Source organism: Anoplophora glabripennis, unplaced genomic scaffold (assembly GCF_000390285.2).
Source record: "Anoplophora glabripennis isolate ALB-LARVAE unplaced genomic scaffold, Agla_2.0 scaffold1602, whole genome shotgun sequence".
Taxonomy (NCBI): Eukaryota; Metazoa; Arthropoda; class Insecta; order Coleoptera; family Cerambycidae; genus Anoplophora; species Anoplophora glabripennis.
Genome location: NW_019417746.1, coordinates 15,566 through 31,315, shown reverse-complemented (window position 1 = coordinate 31,315; position 15,750 = coordinate 15,566). Strand labels below are relative to the sequence as shown.

Sequence of the window (15,750 nt, the reverse complement as noted above, 5' to 3'; positions counted from 1 at the left end):
TAAGGGAATTTTTATTTTAAATTATTGCACAATTATAGCATATTTTTAGCACAGGGGTGATTTATAAGGGTTGAAAAGTGTTATGAGATACAAATTCTTTCATAAGCAATGAGGGAATTTTTATTTTAAATAATTGCAGCATTAAAACATTCCAAGCTTTTAAAAAGTAATTTTTTATCATTTTTGTCAATACAGGAGTGGTTTTTAGGGGTTGAAAGGGAAAAATTCTTTTATTAGCTATAAGGTAACTTTTATTTTAAATAATTGCACAATTTAATCATTCCAAATCTTTAAAAAGTAATTTTTTATAATTATTTTATGCATAGGAGTAGTTTTTAAGGGTTAAATAAAGGGTAGAAAAGATCAAATATATCATAAAACATGTTTGAGAACATGGAACATTATTTAATCTTTGTGCTCGAACAAGATTTTTATCAATAAAATGCTTAAAACTTAATTTTTTCACTTAAGGGTAGTTTTTACCCCTAAAAAACAAAGCGTCAATTGGGCTTATGTCACTTCTGCACTTGAGCCTAAGATGAGCCTTATCCGTAGAATTGAATGGTGTAATCAGTTTTTGAATGTTTTTTAATTTAAACAAATTATCAACAATAACTGAAAAATTCATTGTTGCAAGTAATTTTTTTTTTGCCTTTTTGAGCATGTTTTTGAACTGTGATTACAGATTTTTTTATTTCACCAAAAAGTATATGTCAAAACGAAAAAAAGATTACCGGCAGAACTCTGTACGATGATTTTTCTAAGTAGAATTTTTCTTTAAAAAAAAAGTGTTTCAGGCCGAAAAAAAATAAATATCAGAAACGTCTTGATTTTTTTATCTAAAAAAATTTGTGGATATTTAAGACAGAAAGGTATACTTTCCCTAACTTTCGTTAAAATTAAATTATTTTTGTGGCAATGGGAAATAAAAAACGAAAAATCAGAAAAAAAGTTATTTTTCGCATTTTTCTCGAAAATTTTGAGGTTATGTTAAAAAGGGACCTCTACAAAAGTTGTAGATTTTTGTAGAGGATACTTTGTTCTTTTGTATTGGATACTTTTTTGTTTGACATCAACTTTCGCCAGAAATCCCATTGATACAATATTTCATTACTTTTCGACCCCCCAAATCAACCCTTTGCCGCCCCTGCTCACGCATTTATTTTTTTTAGGTTTATTATAAGCCTTTTTACCATTCCCACTTATAAAAGTCCAGGTAACATTTTTTTTTCTACAAGTATAATTTGGTTGGACTAATTGACTAAACTAGTGAAAATAAAAGTACGATAATTCGTGCATTTTTGAAAAGCAGAACAGAATAAATGCTGTTATCAAGCATGACGGGTGACGGGAAAAAATTGATATTATGCACGAGTAATAGGAGTAGTGAAATGAATATTCATTGCTCAGTTTCCGAAGCAATTGCAGGTTGTCACTGTTCCACACAAAAAAAAAAGTTGAATTAATTCATAACCACTATTTTTTTTATCAAAGGACCAATTTGATCAAATAAGGAAATACATTTAAAAGTATATTATATAATTCGTGTTCTAAATTTTATTTGTCTTTTATGCCTTATTTGCCTAAGGTAAGTACATTTATTTGAAATCATATCACATTTTTAGTACACATTTGAGAATGTGGTTAAAAATTATGAATCTAATATTTCCAAACATCCACAAAATTGTCAATTGGAAACCAATAATCATCCCATTTTTAAGATCTACATTAGAATTTCGTATTATGTCTTATTATTATTATTAACCACACTCTATAAGTAAACAGAGACAGACATACATGTTATTGCAAACTTGTCTTTGATAGTTAATATTTATATGCTTGTAATCTGTATATAACGCTGCAATCTGCACTTCCAGTTTTTCTTGTAACATTTATATACATATATTCTTTAATATCGCTTGGATCTCTTGTTCTAATTCATCGCTTACTAACACTTCATATGAAGTCTTGTCCTCAACACACAGTTTATTAAAAATAGTCTTTGAAGCCTCCCAACATATTATATTTCGTGATATTGCGTCAACAAGAATGTTGGCAGAAGGAAACGTCATAGCTAATATCCTACAGAAAAAAATAAATTTTAGAAATATTTATCTAAAAATTAAAATAAATTACTTACTTAAATATACAAATACAGCATTCTTTAAGAAATTCTAATTGATGATCAGGAATCGATGCTTTTTCTCTGTCCATCATATTTGCGGGTTCTTTCCCCATTTTCTTTTCTAGATCACCTTGCGCAAAGAATTCTGAATAAATCAACTGAGCAACCCTTTTAGTTTCCGACCAATCCTTAAAATTAGAAATGCTGTAAATTCATGTATATATAAAAAGGAAAACAGTGATACCTTTGTTTGATCAGATAGATCGGCACATGTCATTAGGAGGCTACATAAATAGTAACGATGTTCTGGATTTGTTTTATCATACCCTTCCTAGTACAAAACATAAGATTCAGTTCCAATAACAAATGAGGTGTTACTTTAGATTATTTTATGGAAAAAGTTCCCATGGACATATGTTCTAAATGGTAAACAGTTTTAGAATTATTATTATTATTATAGGCTAAAAATATAATAAACTTGTTTTTCAATTTAAAGGAAGAGGTTTTTTTCTTTGAAACACAATTACGATTAAATCGAATTTTCAAAATATCAGTAGTGGATATTCTTTAGTTCTCTTCCACTGATATAACTGCCTACATACTGTTACCTTTACTTATCCATCTAAAAATGTTTAAAAATTGAACGAACTAAGAAAAGGCAATCTGTAACAATATTTTCATATCTAGTTCTGAAATTTTTCCATTTAGTTTTGAAGTATAATAGTTTTATCACTTACATCATGATTATCATATAACAGCAATAAACTGTTTTTTACAAAAGTTTTATATACAGGGTGGTCCCGAGCTAATGGGCCAAAATTCATGGGTAGATTCCCAAAGCAAAAATATTGCGATTTAGCTGAACTTACCTTAGTCCAAAAGTTGATAGTTAAAGAGATACAGAGTGTTAAATGTAAAATATTTTAGTTTATTTCTATTTATTTCTTAATAAATGCAAATATCCACACAAAATTTTGGGGTTTGGGGTTCTTTGGGTAGAGGAATTGAAATTTGTTCACAGTTTGGTTATAATTCATAGAGGGCGCTAGCTGCCATAGATTGAATGTGTTGAAAATGACCTAACTTTTTTGTACTTTAAGGTATCTCATCTTTATTATCAAATTCTTATTATCCAACTTTTGACACAAAAAAGATATACTTTATGAATGTAGCGGTCTTGCACCGTTTCTGAGATATTTGGTTTTGAAACTTACAATGCTAATAGTTGAAATAATTGAAATAATTTAGAAATGTTAAAAATAAGGGTTTATTTAGAATTAAAAATTGCAATGAACAGTAAAATAGTAAACATTAGTAAAAAATATGACTGTGACAATAACTGCTCAAAATGTCCACCTCCAACTTCAATACATTTATCAACGCATTTATTAAAAGATTGTCTTATTTTAAAGTATAAATCCTTAAAGTGAAATGACTTTGCAGTATTTAAAACCTGCTGCCAAAGTTCTTCCCAGGTGTTTATAGTTTCTCCATAAACAACTGATTTCATGTAACCCCAAAAATGAAAGTCTCAGTATTCTTTCTCACAGGTACAATACAATTTAAATTGTAAGCTACGATGTAATTTTAATTAGGTACGAATAATACTTAATGGAAAGTAGCATACAAATGACAGCAATAAGACAAGTGGAAAACGTCAACTATTTGATTTGCGTTCAAATCCTACTTAAAGAAACTTTACTGCTAAATTAATAATACCTGTAGGTACTTAATTGTAATTGTAATTGTAATCCAGCAGCATTGGAAGTTTCAAAGCCAAATATCTCAGAAACGGTGCGAGACAGCTACTTTCATAAAGTATACCATTTTTGTGTAAAAAAAAGTTGGAAAATAAGAATTTGATACCAAATATGAGATACCTTAAAGTATAAAAAAGTTATGTCGTTTTTAACACGTTCAATCTACTGCAGCTAGCGCCCTCTATGAACTTTAACCAAAATGTGAACAAATTTCAATTCCTCTAACCAAAGAACCTCTAACCCCAAAATTTTGTGTGGATATTTGCATTTGTTAAGGAATAAATGAAAAAAAAATGAAATAATATTTTACATTTAACACCCTTTATTTCTTTAACTATCAACTTTTGGACTAAGGTAAGTTCAGCTAAATCGCAATATTTTTGCTTAGGGAATCTACCCATGAATTTTGGCCCATTACCTTGAAACCACCCTGTATTTAGTTTGTTTATATACATATTTCATACATGCAGTATATTAATTTATAGAAAATAAGGAGTGTTCCTAAATCACAAAAGTTCGCAAGCAGGAACCCATTTTATGGATAATTTATTTTTAGTACCGTGTTCAGATAGTACAAATTTACAAATCTATTGATTTTGTGATCGTTCATACATGTTGTTCAATACAAATTTATAATTGGAACTATATCATTGATAATTTACTTGCGCCTAGCTTACTAGTATGTATGTAAATAATTTAATTTCTATTAAGAAAAAAAATTATTATAAAAGGGGTTCTATAATACCTTCATTTTCTTCTAGACCAATGACATAGGTATATGTATTTTCTGTTGTTTTTTAATGCCTTGTTACTCACCTTATTAATAGTACTAATGTTCAATATTTTCTCCCTTAGGTTTATACAAATTATCGATTGATTATTTTTTGTTTGCTTTATCTTTTAGAATCCCTCATAGAAAGAATTTAATCGAGATCAAATTGGTCTTGCGGATCGTAAAATTATTCCTTCACAAAGATAATTTATATAAACAAATGTCCTTTGTCTAGAACTAGAGGGTATTATAAAACACCTTTTATAGTAAACTATTTTTTTCATAATTAAAATGTAAACATTACGCACTAGTTTCATGGCAATCTTGACTTTATCCATTGTGGGGTCAGTTGATAATCCAAAATATTGTGCAAACTGTCTAAGAAAATATATGACTTATATCGCTGTAATCAGAAAAAGAAGAGGATTCCAATAACCCACAAATATACAGTGTGTTCTGTTAAAAAAGACATAAGTTTGATTTATATCTTCGAAATGTAAAAGTCAATTGTTTTTCTATACAGGGTGTTTCAGAAAGACCTCCCGTAAATTCAGGGGGTGATAGTAAGACAAAAAATAAGAATTTTTTGACTTATGAATTATATGTCTATCTTCTCTTGTTTCGAGATACAGAGCGACAAAATAAAATATTTTAAATAGAATTTTTTCGAAAATTTTCAAACGGTGCGAAATGTTTTTATGAAATTTGGTTTTTCAGGGTTTTTAAGGACGCCAAATACGGTGATCTAATTATTTTTTGTATATTTTATAGAGGGCGCTAGTTATGCTACATTCGTATTACATTTTAAGTTCAAATTTTTTTGAGGTTAGGTTTTTTAGCATAAGGGCTCCAATTTCTATTGTACAATTTTATTTTCTAAAAATAATGTACTCTTATTAGAACTTCCTAATATGGACGGTTTTCGAGAAAAAAGGCTTTTAATTGAATTTTTACAATACTAAGGTGTAGAAAATAAGTGACTTTTCTCAAAGTAGGCTTATGTCAAAACCTATTGATGGATGTCTCATGAACAACGCATACAGAGATTTTTAGTGACTAGTTAGTAATGACTAATTGCAGTCACTAAAATTTTGATATAAAGTTAATTAGAGTTTAAAATATTACTGAGAATGTATGCGTTGTTTATGAGACATCCATCAATAAGTTTTGACATAAGCCTACTTTGAGAAAAGTCACTTATTTTCTTCACCGTAATATTGTAAGAGTTCAATTAAAAGCCTTTTTTCTCGAAAACCGTCCACATTAGGAAGTTCTAACAAGAGTACATTATTTTTAGAAAATAAAATTGTACATTAGAAATTGGAGCCCGAATGGTAAAAAACCTAACCTTAAAAAAATTAGAACTTAAAATGTAATAGGAATGTAGCATAACTAGCGCCCTCTATGAAATATCCAAAAAATAATTAGACCAGCGTATTTGGCATCCTTAAAAACCCCGGAATACCAAATTTCATAAAAATATTTCGCACCGTTTGGAAATTTTCGTAAAAATTCTATGTAAAATATTTTATTTTGTCGCTCTGTATCTCGAAAACAAGAGGAGATAGACATATAGTTCATATGACAAAAAATTCTTATTTTTTGTCGTACTATCACCCCCTGAATTTACGGGAGGTCTTTCTGAAACACCCTGTATATTTCTTTGATATTTCCTAAAGAAAATTTCCTAAAACTTAGTTCCTACAATTTTTTTGTAGATAGAAAGGTAAAAAAAAAACAAGAAATGGGTAGAACGTTATGCGAAGGGACCTGTATATTAGGTTTATATATACCATTATATTATACCTGAGGATGAATCATAATTAAAGGTCATTCAACTCTCAAACATTTTTTAGACAGACTTTAGTTGCCTGCCCAAATATAATTAATCTATATTAAATATATATTTGTGTAGATGTGTTTTTCAAAAACTTCAACACTTGTCTCTCGAAAACTTAGCTATTTAGGAAATAAGTTCATAGGAACCTTTTTACACAAAATGATCTGGAGTATCTACATTAATAGTGTAGTCTATTAACAATTTAGAAATGTTAAGTATTTAAATTCAAAATCAATTATAGTTTCAAATAAAAAATTATTTACTATTAAAAATTGATGTACGTACCTCAGCCATTGCTAATTGCCTAGAATGGATATTGTAATGGGTAGCTAAATCTGTAGCTAGTATCATGTCTTTAATGAGATCAAGACATTTAATGTAATCCTGACGATTTAGGGAGTCCAAAAAATTACATCCCTAAAATAAGAGTTGTTACAAACATAGAACATGATTCGAATGTTCTAATTACTTCTGTATTTAATGTGCATATTGTTTGAGAAAGGTGGTGTCTTTCCATAACAGATCCTTCACTAGAATATAAACTGGCTAAAACGCTGTTGGATTGTTGTTGGAACGAATTAGTTGTTCCTCTGTGGTCTATGTCATGGCATAGAGATGACACAAAATAAGCCAATGCTTCCAATTTTCTACAAAAATTCAAAATATTTACATTAAAATCCTTGTAAGTAAATAGTTATGAATATTTTTATAAGATGCTATTATGAACAAAAGGAAATGTATTTTTCACAATAATAGTTTAGGATTGTCTGAGCAGCGTTTATCACAAATCATTTTATTTTAATTTGTAAAATAATTCATTTTCAAGGTGGATATTGAGTTTAATTTTATTTTTTTTTAATACGGAAATTACTACAGTAATTTCATTCAAATTTGCTATAACATTTTTTTACATATCGCCCCTATTATCACGTAGAGGCGTACCTGCATATCGATTTTTTGGATTATACGCCTCTACGTGATAAGAGGGACGATATAGAGGCAAAGTTAGAGTGAACATCGCAAGTTTTGTACAATTTTTTTTAAGACGTTTGAAAAATCCCTTTTAAGCTATTATGACATCAGATTATTTTTGAAATTATAATAACTCGTTATTCACACAAAATATTATTTACATGGTTTTCTTCAATTGTTTTTTGCAACTTGAAACTAAGCATAGATAATTTTCAACACTCTGTATCTCAAAAATTAAGCATTTTCCACACATTTATAGAAACTTTTTTTTTTACTAATTTGTGACAAAGAATCCGTCAATAAAGTTTGGTTGAGCATCTGCATAATAACTAATTGTTTGTCGTTGCGACAAATTTTCACGGCTATTTTGCATTCAAATATATATGATTTTGTGTAAAACATCAATTATTTTCATTTCTACTTCTGTTAAAAATGCATCTTTGTCTAGAATTTTCGACTTTTAACTTTGAATGGTCTATGAAAAACTCAAAATGCACAAAAGTTTTATTTGGAAATGATCTATACAAATCTGTAAAATAAAAATCTCTTTAATGTCAAGTACATTTTTCTTTTTAATCCTTTAGGCTTCTAATTTTAGTGGCACTGGTTCCTTCTTTGATTAAATTTTATATATAGATATTAATGAACTGGGCTGTATGAAGTTTGAAATTTATATCTTTATTGTTTTAGAAAAAAATTACTAGGATAGGTACTGAATCAATTTTGAGGGATTTTTTTTGTAACTTCAAGGCTTTATTGTGGAAAGTTGTGTACATTATTATTCTTCAAAGTATTGTCTATCATCGAAAAAACAACTCAACTTTTGAAGCTATCCACCAATCTATACAATTTCTTGTATCTTTGTTAGATTGAAAGCGCTGCTTAGCCAAGCCGTGTTCCATGGACTGGAACAAGTAGTAATCCGATGGATTAATATCTGGTGAATGTGGTGGGTAGGGTAAAACATCAAGTATTTTTTGACTCCATGAGAAATATGTGGCCAAACTTTGTCGTGTTGGAAAATTAGGTACTTTATCGTGCCTTTGCTCGAATAGCGGTTGTTCTTCCTTCAATGCACGGCTCAAATGCATCAATCGTGTTTGGTAGCGTTCACCAGTGATAGTTTAATTCGGTTGAAACAGTTATAGTACACAACACCAAGCTGGACCCACCAAATACACTACATGAGCTTCCACCCATGAATATTGGGCCTTGCCGTCGATGTTTATGCATGACCAAGCAAAACCCCATGAATTTCTACGCTTAGGATCATAGCGTATCCATTTTTCATCGCCAGTGGTAATATACAATACAAAAAACCCTTCATTTTTTGCAGTTGAAGCAATTGTTCACAAGTGAAAAATTGCCGTTTAAAATCTCTCAGCTTCAATTTGAATGGCACCTAATTTCCTTGCTTTTGAATCATACTGAGCACATTTAAACGTTTGGAAACTATTGTGTAATAAACATTCAACAAATCAGTAAGTTCATTTTTTGTTTGACATGAATTTTGGTGGAGTAATGCTTCCAATTCCTCATCTTCGAACTTTCTCAGTTGATCAGGGCGTTCTTTGTCAACTGTATCAAAATCACCATTTCTCTAAGACGTCGATACTAATACTCACACGTTTTTATCGATTGAGTATCTTTACCATAAGTTTCCAACGGCACTCTATGACTTTCAGTAGCCCTTTTCTTTAAATTAATCAGGAAAAGTAAAACTTCCCACAAATGGTGTTTTGTCTATTCTAAATCCCTCAAAATTAATTCACAGTCCCGGTATTATTCTTGCTCTTTTATTTATTTTGACGAGAGGAACCTGCTCTGAAAGATTGTCATAACGTTGTTATACCATTTATATTACCTACTACTGTCAAATTTTGAATGAAAGGTCACAATCTCAAAATCTTGAAATCAAATTTCTTTCTACATCTTCAAATAATAGTTACTTACGAAATATAACCATTTTCAACTAATTTAAAATTCTTCAAACATAAATATGCAAAATGGGCAACACAGAAAGCGTGAAGCCAATTGTGGTATGGAAGATCTCTATAGCCTCTCTTTACATATAGTATGAATCTTATTAAAGTTTCCTCTTTGATTCTAAAATATTCCATAAATTTCAAATCTTCAAACATTTTTAATACATAGCACGGTGTCTCTTTGTATATAATTTTTCTGGGTGTAAACGTGAATTTTGAAAAATTAGGTTCATCGTGATTACAAGGACATGTTATAACATCTGCTACGTCTTGATCGCTAACCTAAAAAAATAGTTCAATATTAAAATCATTAATGGACTTGTTACCCGATAAAACTTAGAACACATATAAATTAATTACCTACATTAATCCCCGTTAATACCATTTAAAATATAAAAGTAACTAATTACCTTCATATGGTACATCATAAGTTCATTGGATAATTTACTCCTTGCCTGAGCATCCTGAATTCGTTTATACACTAAACTATGCATAATGGATATACCACAATAGATACTAAATGCATTGGCTACTTGTTCATCGAAGTAATCAAAATGGCCATCAATTTTATTGCAAAGTTGTGCCACCCCTACAATATTGTCTTCGTCTCGAATAGGGAAACATAATATATTTCTGGTGTGAAAACCCGTTGCTTCGTCCATACCTTTGTAAAAGAGTGGATGTTTGTAAGCGTTTTTTATGTTAAGTATTTGTCCTGTGGCAGCAACATGTCCTGGAAGAAATTATCTTATTACAGTTTAAAGTCAGTATAAAATAAAAATGTTGCATTAATTAAATAAAATTCAAATATAAAGTATTAAATACAGAATTTAATAAGAGCAGAATTTTTAAGATAATTCTATTTTCATACCGATGCTGTGTATAGCAGTATATATTTCTCTATTTTATATTTCATAATTTATGCAGTGGCGGCTGATGCAGGGGGCTCTAGATTGACCTTATGAACCACATTAAAAAGGAAATGTTAAATTTGTAATGTGCACTCAATTTAATTCGACTTGCAAAATTTGTTTGCAAAATTCTGAATACGTGGGATCCACAAAGCTCGCCTCAACATTGGTTTACAACAACTCAACAAGTGTTTACAGCGGTGGCCATGGTTATCATTGCGCAGCAGTGAAAGACGGAGTGGGAGTACCGAATATTTACTATGCAGTTTGGGCTCTGTTTAGTCTGACCGTAACCAAATAATAGCTATTCACCGCTTTGTTCTTATCAAACATAATTTGTTTATGTGTGGTGTAAAATTTTGTCCTTTACACCTACATAATGTTTCTCGTGCATTTTGTACCTAAATTTTTCCGCTCTCCCTGGTATGGAAGTCAAGAGCTGCCACTGAATTTAGGTATCTATTAATTTTCACAATGATTTGATATTCATATGTTCAAAATACACTATACAGGGTGTCCCATTTTTATTCTGAAAAAATTCAGGAAAAGGTAGATCTGATAAAATTAAAGGGACTTTACCATATAACCTTATTTCGAAATCTGAACCCTTTCCGAAATACGGGGTGTTGAAGTTGAACTTTTTTTAACATTTTTTGTTAATATCACTTAGAGTTGTCAGTCAATTCTTCTCAAATTTTGTGTGGTGAATGCCACAGTGCACTAGTACTAATACACAAAATCTCAGCTCGACAGAAAGAGCCAGTGGCGTGCATTCCGCACTTGCCGATACCTTTTATAAAAAGTATGTGTTACGCCACTGACTGATCTTCAAAATAATAAGTAGTTTCAATTGTCCGTACATTGTTCTGCAAAAAAGCATTCTTACGTTTTCTCCATAATAGGCACCGTTACGGAGTAAACCGACATTTTATAAAATCATCCCTGATCTTAATTTTAGCAGAACTGTTTTAATCAACAACTGAAACGCTTAGGTTGTTTTAATTTGGCTTCAGTACTCTATCTAAAATCTCTATCTATCTAAAAAATGTTAAAGCACATTCCTGGATAATTGAATATTATCTGATGTTGATTCCTGAAACTGTACCAATAGTTTAGCAACGAATATTAAAGTTCAGATTGCAAGCCACTCGCTGCAATATACACGTTATACATTCTTAGTAACAGAAAATTAAAAATCAGAGTTGCTTTGAAAACAATTTTGGTTGTCATAATAAACTTGACATGATCACTCTTTGTTGAGAAACGAAAACTTAAATTTACATTAATTACTCGGATTTAACTTATTAATAAAATACCATTAAGTGCTTTAATAATGCCATATAAATTTTCAAATGCTGAATATGCTGATATTGTGTTCTGTTACGGATTGTGTAATGGTAACGCGTTGGGGGCATCTCGAGAATACAGACGGAGGTTTCCTGATAGACGACATCCAAATTCTCAAGTATTTACTGATACATTTCAAAGACTCCATGAAACTGGTAATGTAAGAAAAACCACAACATTAGAGCACAGATATCAAAGAATAAATTTGAGAATTATTCGTGCATTTCATAACAATCCTCGACTAAGCGTGAGAAGAGCAAGCCAGCAGCTGCAATTAAATAAAAACAAGGTATGGCGAACTCTTAAAAAAGATCATCAACATGCATATCATTTTAAAAAGGTTCAAAATTTGCACCCTGGAGATGCGCAGAATCGAATTAATTTCTGCTATTGGTTGTTAAATCAAATCGAAAATGATGTTGATTTTGTTTCTAAGGTTCTGTGGACAGACGAAGCGTGTTTTACGAGACGAGGCGTTGTGAACCATCACAATTTACACTTGTGGCAACATGAAAACCCACACGCTATTAGGCCGTCATCATTTCAAAATGAATTTAGTGTGAATGTTTGGTTGGGTTTTATTAATGGAGAACTGGTTGGTCCTGTATTTTTGCCTCAACGTTTAAATTCCGATGGATTTTTAGATTTTCTAGAACATGATCTTCCCGTTGTTCTGGAAAATTTGGCATTACAGCTTCGTGCAGATTGTTGGCTGCAGTTGGATGGAGCACCCGCCCACTCAGGAAGGGCAGTAGTAGGTTGGCTTAATGAGCAATATCCTAACAAATGGATTGGTCGCGGAGGCCCTGTTCCTTGGCCAGCTCGTTCGCCTGATATTACTCCTTTGGACTTTTCCATTTGGGGCATAATAAAAGACAAGGTATATGAAAGTGTGATCAACTCACGTGAACAGCTGCAACAACGAATTAGAGCTGCCTGTCATGATTTAAATCAAAATAGGTTCGTCATGCAAAAAATTAAACGAGCAATTAGAAAAAGATGTGAGGCCTGTACTGCGGCCAATGGCCTGCAATTTGAACAATATTTAAATATTCGTTGATACATTAATGATACAGTTTCTGTTTAGTTAATGTGCATTAATTTTATAATTAATTATTAAATTTTTGTTATTAAATCACCAAGAGAATTTTAAATGTTTTAATTTTTTCCAACTTAAAAAAAGTATCATTATCAGTAATCACAGATAGTATTCAATTAGCCAAGAGTGCGCTTCAACATTTGTTAGATAACACGAAATTAACACGAATAGTGATTAAGTTGGGCATTTGAGTTGTTGATTACGACAGTTTTGCTAAAATTAAGATCAGGAATGATTTTATAAAATATCGGTTTACTCCGTAACGGTGCCTATTATGGAGAAAACATAAGAATGCTTTTTGGCAGAACAATGTATGGATAATTGAAATCACTTATTATTTTGAAGGTCAGTCAGTGGCGTAACATATACTTTTTATAAAAGGTATCGGCAAGTGCGGAATGCACGCCAGTGGCTCTTTCTGTCGAGCTGAGATTTTGTGAATTAGTACTAGTGCACTGTGGCATTCACCACACAAAATTTGAGAACAATTGATTTATAACTCTAAGAGATATTAACAAAAAATTTAAAAAATATTTCAACTTCAACACCCTGTATTTCGGAAAGGGTTTAGATTTCGAAATAAGTTTATATAGCAAAATCCCTTTAATTTTATCGAATCTACCTTTTCCTGAATTTTTTCAGAATAAAAATGGGACACCATATATACAGTAAAGCTCGGTTATAACGTACCGGTGGGGACTTAAAAAATCGGTACGTTATATCAGAAGTACGTTTTAAAAAAATTATTAAAAGTTTTATTGATTCTTAACAAAAATACAAACATACATATATTTAACAAACGCAGCAATAGAATAACAGTATATATGGATATATGGATTTGTTCTTAAAACTTAAAAGCAAAACTAAAAGTAGTTTTTATTTGCACCACAAAATAGGTATGTATGTATAATAAAATACCTAAAACTACTTTCTAAAAAAGTGTTATATGAGTTTGTTTTTTTCGATTTATAAGGATCTGTTGCTCTAAATACATTTCTATTTCCAGCAATGCGCTTAAAATACGATCTTCAGTATTAATTTTACTTTCTAAAAATCGTTTTACATTTTTTATTCCTCTAATTGCGTCATCAAACGTTATGGGCGTTTCTTCTTCCGGTTCTTTTTCATCTTCTTCTCCACTGTCAACCTGCTCATCTTCGTTAATCTGGTCAAAAATATCCTGCTCTGTAGGCAAATTTGTTGTAACAAGCTCTATCCACGTCAACGAAAGCGTCAATCACAGTTGGATTTAATTTTTCTAAGTTAAAATTATTTTTATACACTTATAGGTAAGTTATCGTCATCCTCTTCATTAACAACTTGTTGAATAAGCCATTGGTTAAGAGGTAAATCATCGTCCTCGTCGAACTCTCAAAGAGAGGGCCATGCATGTTTGAAACAATTTTTAATTGTTTTTTTGACAACCTGTTGCCACGCTTTTGTAACCATTTCAATAGCATCAAGCAAATTTATTGTTATTGGTGTGCTATTTTCGATGCACTTAAGATTACTGGTCATAAGCAGTCGCCGATAATGAACTTTCAAACTGTGGATAACACCTTAATCCATTGGTTGCAGGACAGATGTAAAATTTGGTGGGAAAAATGCCAGTTCAATATTGGTCAAATTGGAAACGTGAGGATGAGCAGGACAATTATCAACAAGCAATAATATCCGCCTGTTTTCTTTTACCAATTGTTTGTTCCAAGATCTTAGCTCACTTTCAAAAATATTTGCAGTCATCCATGCGTGCTTGTTTGCCGTATAATTAACCGGCAATTTTTTTACATTTTTAAAACATCTGGTCCTATCAAATTTACCAATAACTAAGAGTTTACGTTTTTCTGTCCCGATCATATTTGCGCATACAAGAACTGTTATTCTTTCCTTAGAAAGTTTTCCTCCAACACATTTTTGACCTTTAAAGCTCATTGTACGATCTGGAGCAAGTTTATAAAAAAGACCAAGTTCATCAGCATTAAAAACATCACTCTTGCCGTAGTTCATAAGTAGTGGAACTAATGTTGATTTAACCCAATCCAACGCATATTCCATGTTCACACTTGCAGCTTCCCCATGGATTTTACTGGAACTTATATTGTGCCGCTTTTTGAACCTATGTAACCAACCCGAATCACAAGAGAATCCATCAGCATTAAGTAACTTTGGGCCTTTGCCTGAAGAATGGGCCCACTTATTGTAGTATTCAAACTTCTTTGATACGTAAACCACTGAAGTAATGCCTCATCGATGTTTTTTTGGATGGATGTCGGCCATTTCAGCAAAAGAGTATTCCGGCATATTTTGAAAGACGAGAACAATGATTTTTTTCAATTACACTGTTATTAACACAATAATAATCGAATAAACTTTATTTTTAAACCTTATGTCAAATTCGTTTACCGTAACTACAGTAATTTGACCTTTTTCCATTTTCAACTTAGCACCGACATAAGCCTACTTTGATGTAGAAATTTTTATTATTGGGCGACCATGCATGCACTATTTTCTTTGGAGAGTATTTTCTCGAAAACGGCTAGCCTGACAGGTTTTCTACAAGAATACCTTTTTTATGTCATTTATACCGCGGAATCAGAATTTCTAAAGAAAACTGCAAAAATATGACGTTTAATAAAAATGTGAACAAATTAAATCGAGGCCTCCCCTGTCGGTACGCCCCTGATTAAAATAATAATTTAGTAAAAACACTGAAAAGTACCTACTATTAAAGGCAATTCATATGCCAAAATTCAGATGGCTATCTGAAACGGTTCCAGAGATATAAAATAAAACCTATATCCCGGTGCAATCTTTGAATCGCCATAGCAACCTTATGACGCATTTGCGGACCTATGTTCATATGAACTTTTCTTCATAGTTTAACATGTAGAATCACCCCTAGAATTATTCGAACGGTATTTCCGGACACCCTGTATACT

General features: G+C 31.2%; 1 protein-coding gene across 1 annotated transcript in view; it reads right to left on the bottom strand.

The window, feature by feature from the left end:
• Positions 1-1,498: 1,498 nt before the first annotated feature.
• LOC108915317 (cGMP-dependent 3',5'-cyclic phosphodiesterase) overlaps positions 1,499-15,750 on the bottom strand; it is a 21,816-nt gene continuing 7,564 nt past the window's right edge. Inside the window, exons 4-10 of the mRNA XM_018721311.2 lie at positions 9,865-10,187; positions 9,423-9,736; positions 6,967-7,144; positions 6,783-6,914; positions 2,370-2,456; positions 2,141-2,313; positions 1,499-2,082 (exon numbers count right to left, since the gene is read on the bottom strand). Of these exons, the coding sequence (XP_018576827.1) occupies positions 1,893-2,082; positions 2,141-2,313; positions 2,370-2,456; positions 6,783-6,914; positions 6,967-7,144; positions 9,423-9,736; positions 9,865-10,187 (1,397 nt within the window). The 3' untranslated portion in view covers positions 1,499-1,892. The remainder of the gene's footprint in view (positions 2,083-2,140; positions 2,314-2,369; positions 2,457-6,782; positions 6,915-6,966; positions 7,145-9,422; positions 9,737-9,864; positions 10,188-15,750) is intronic.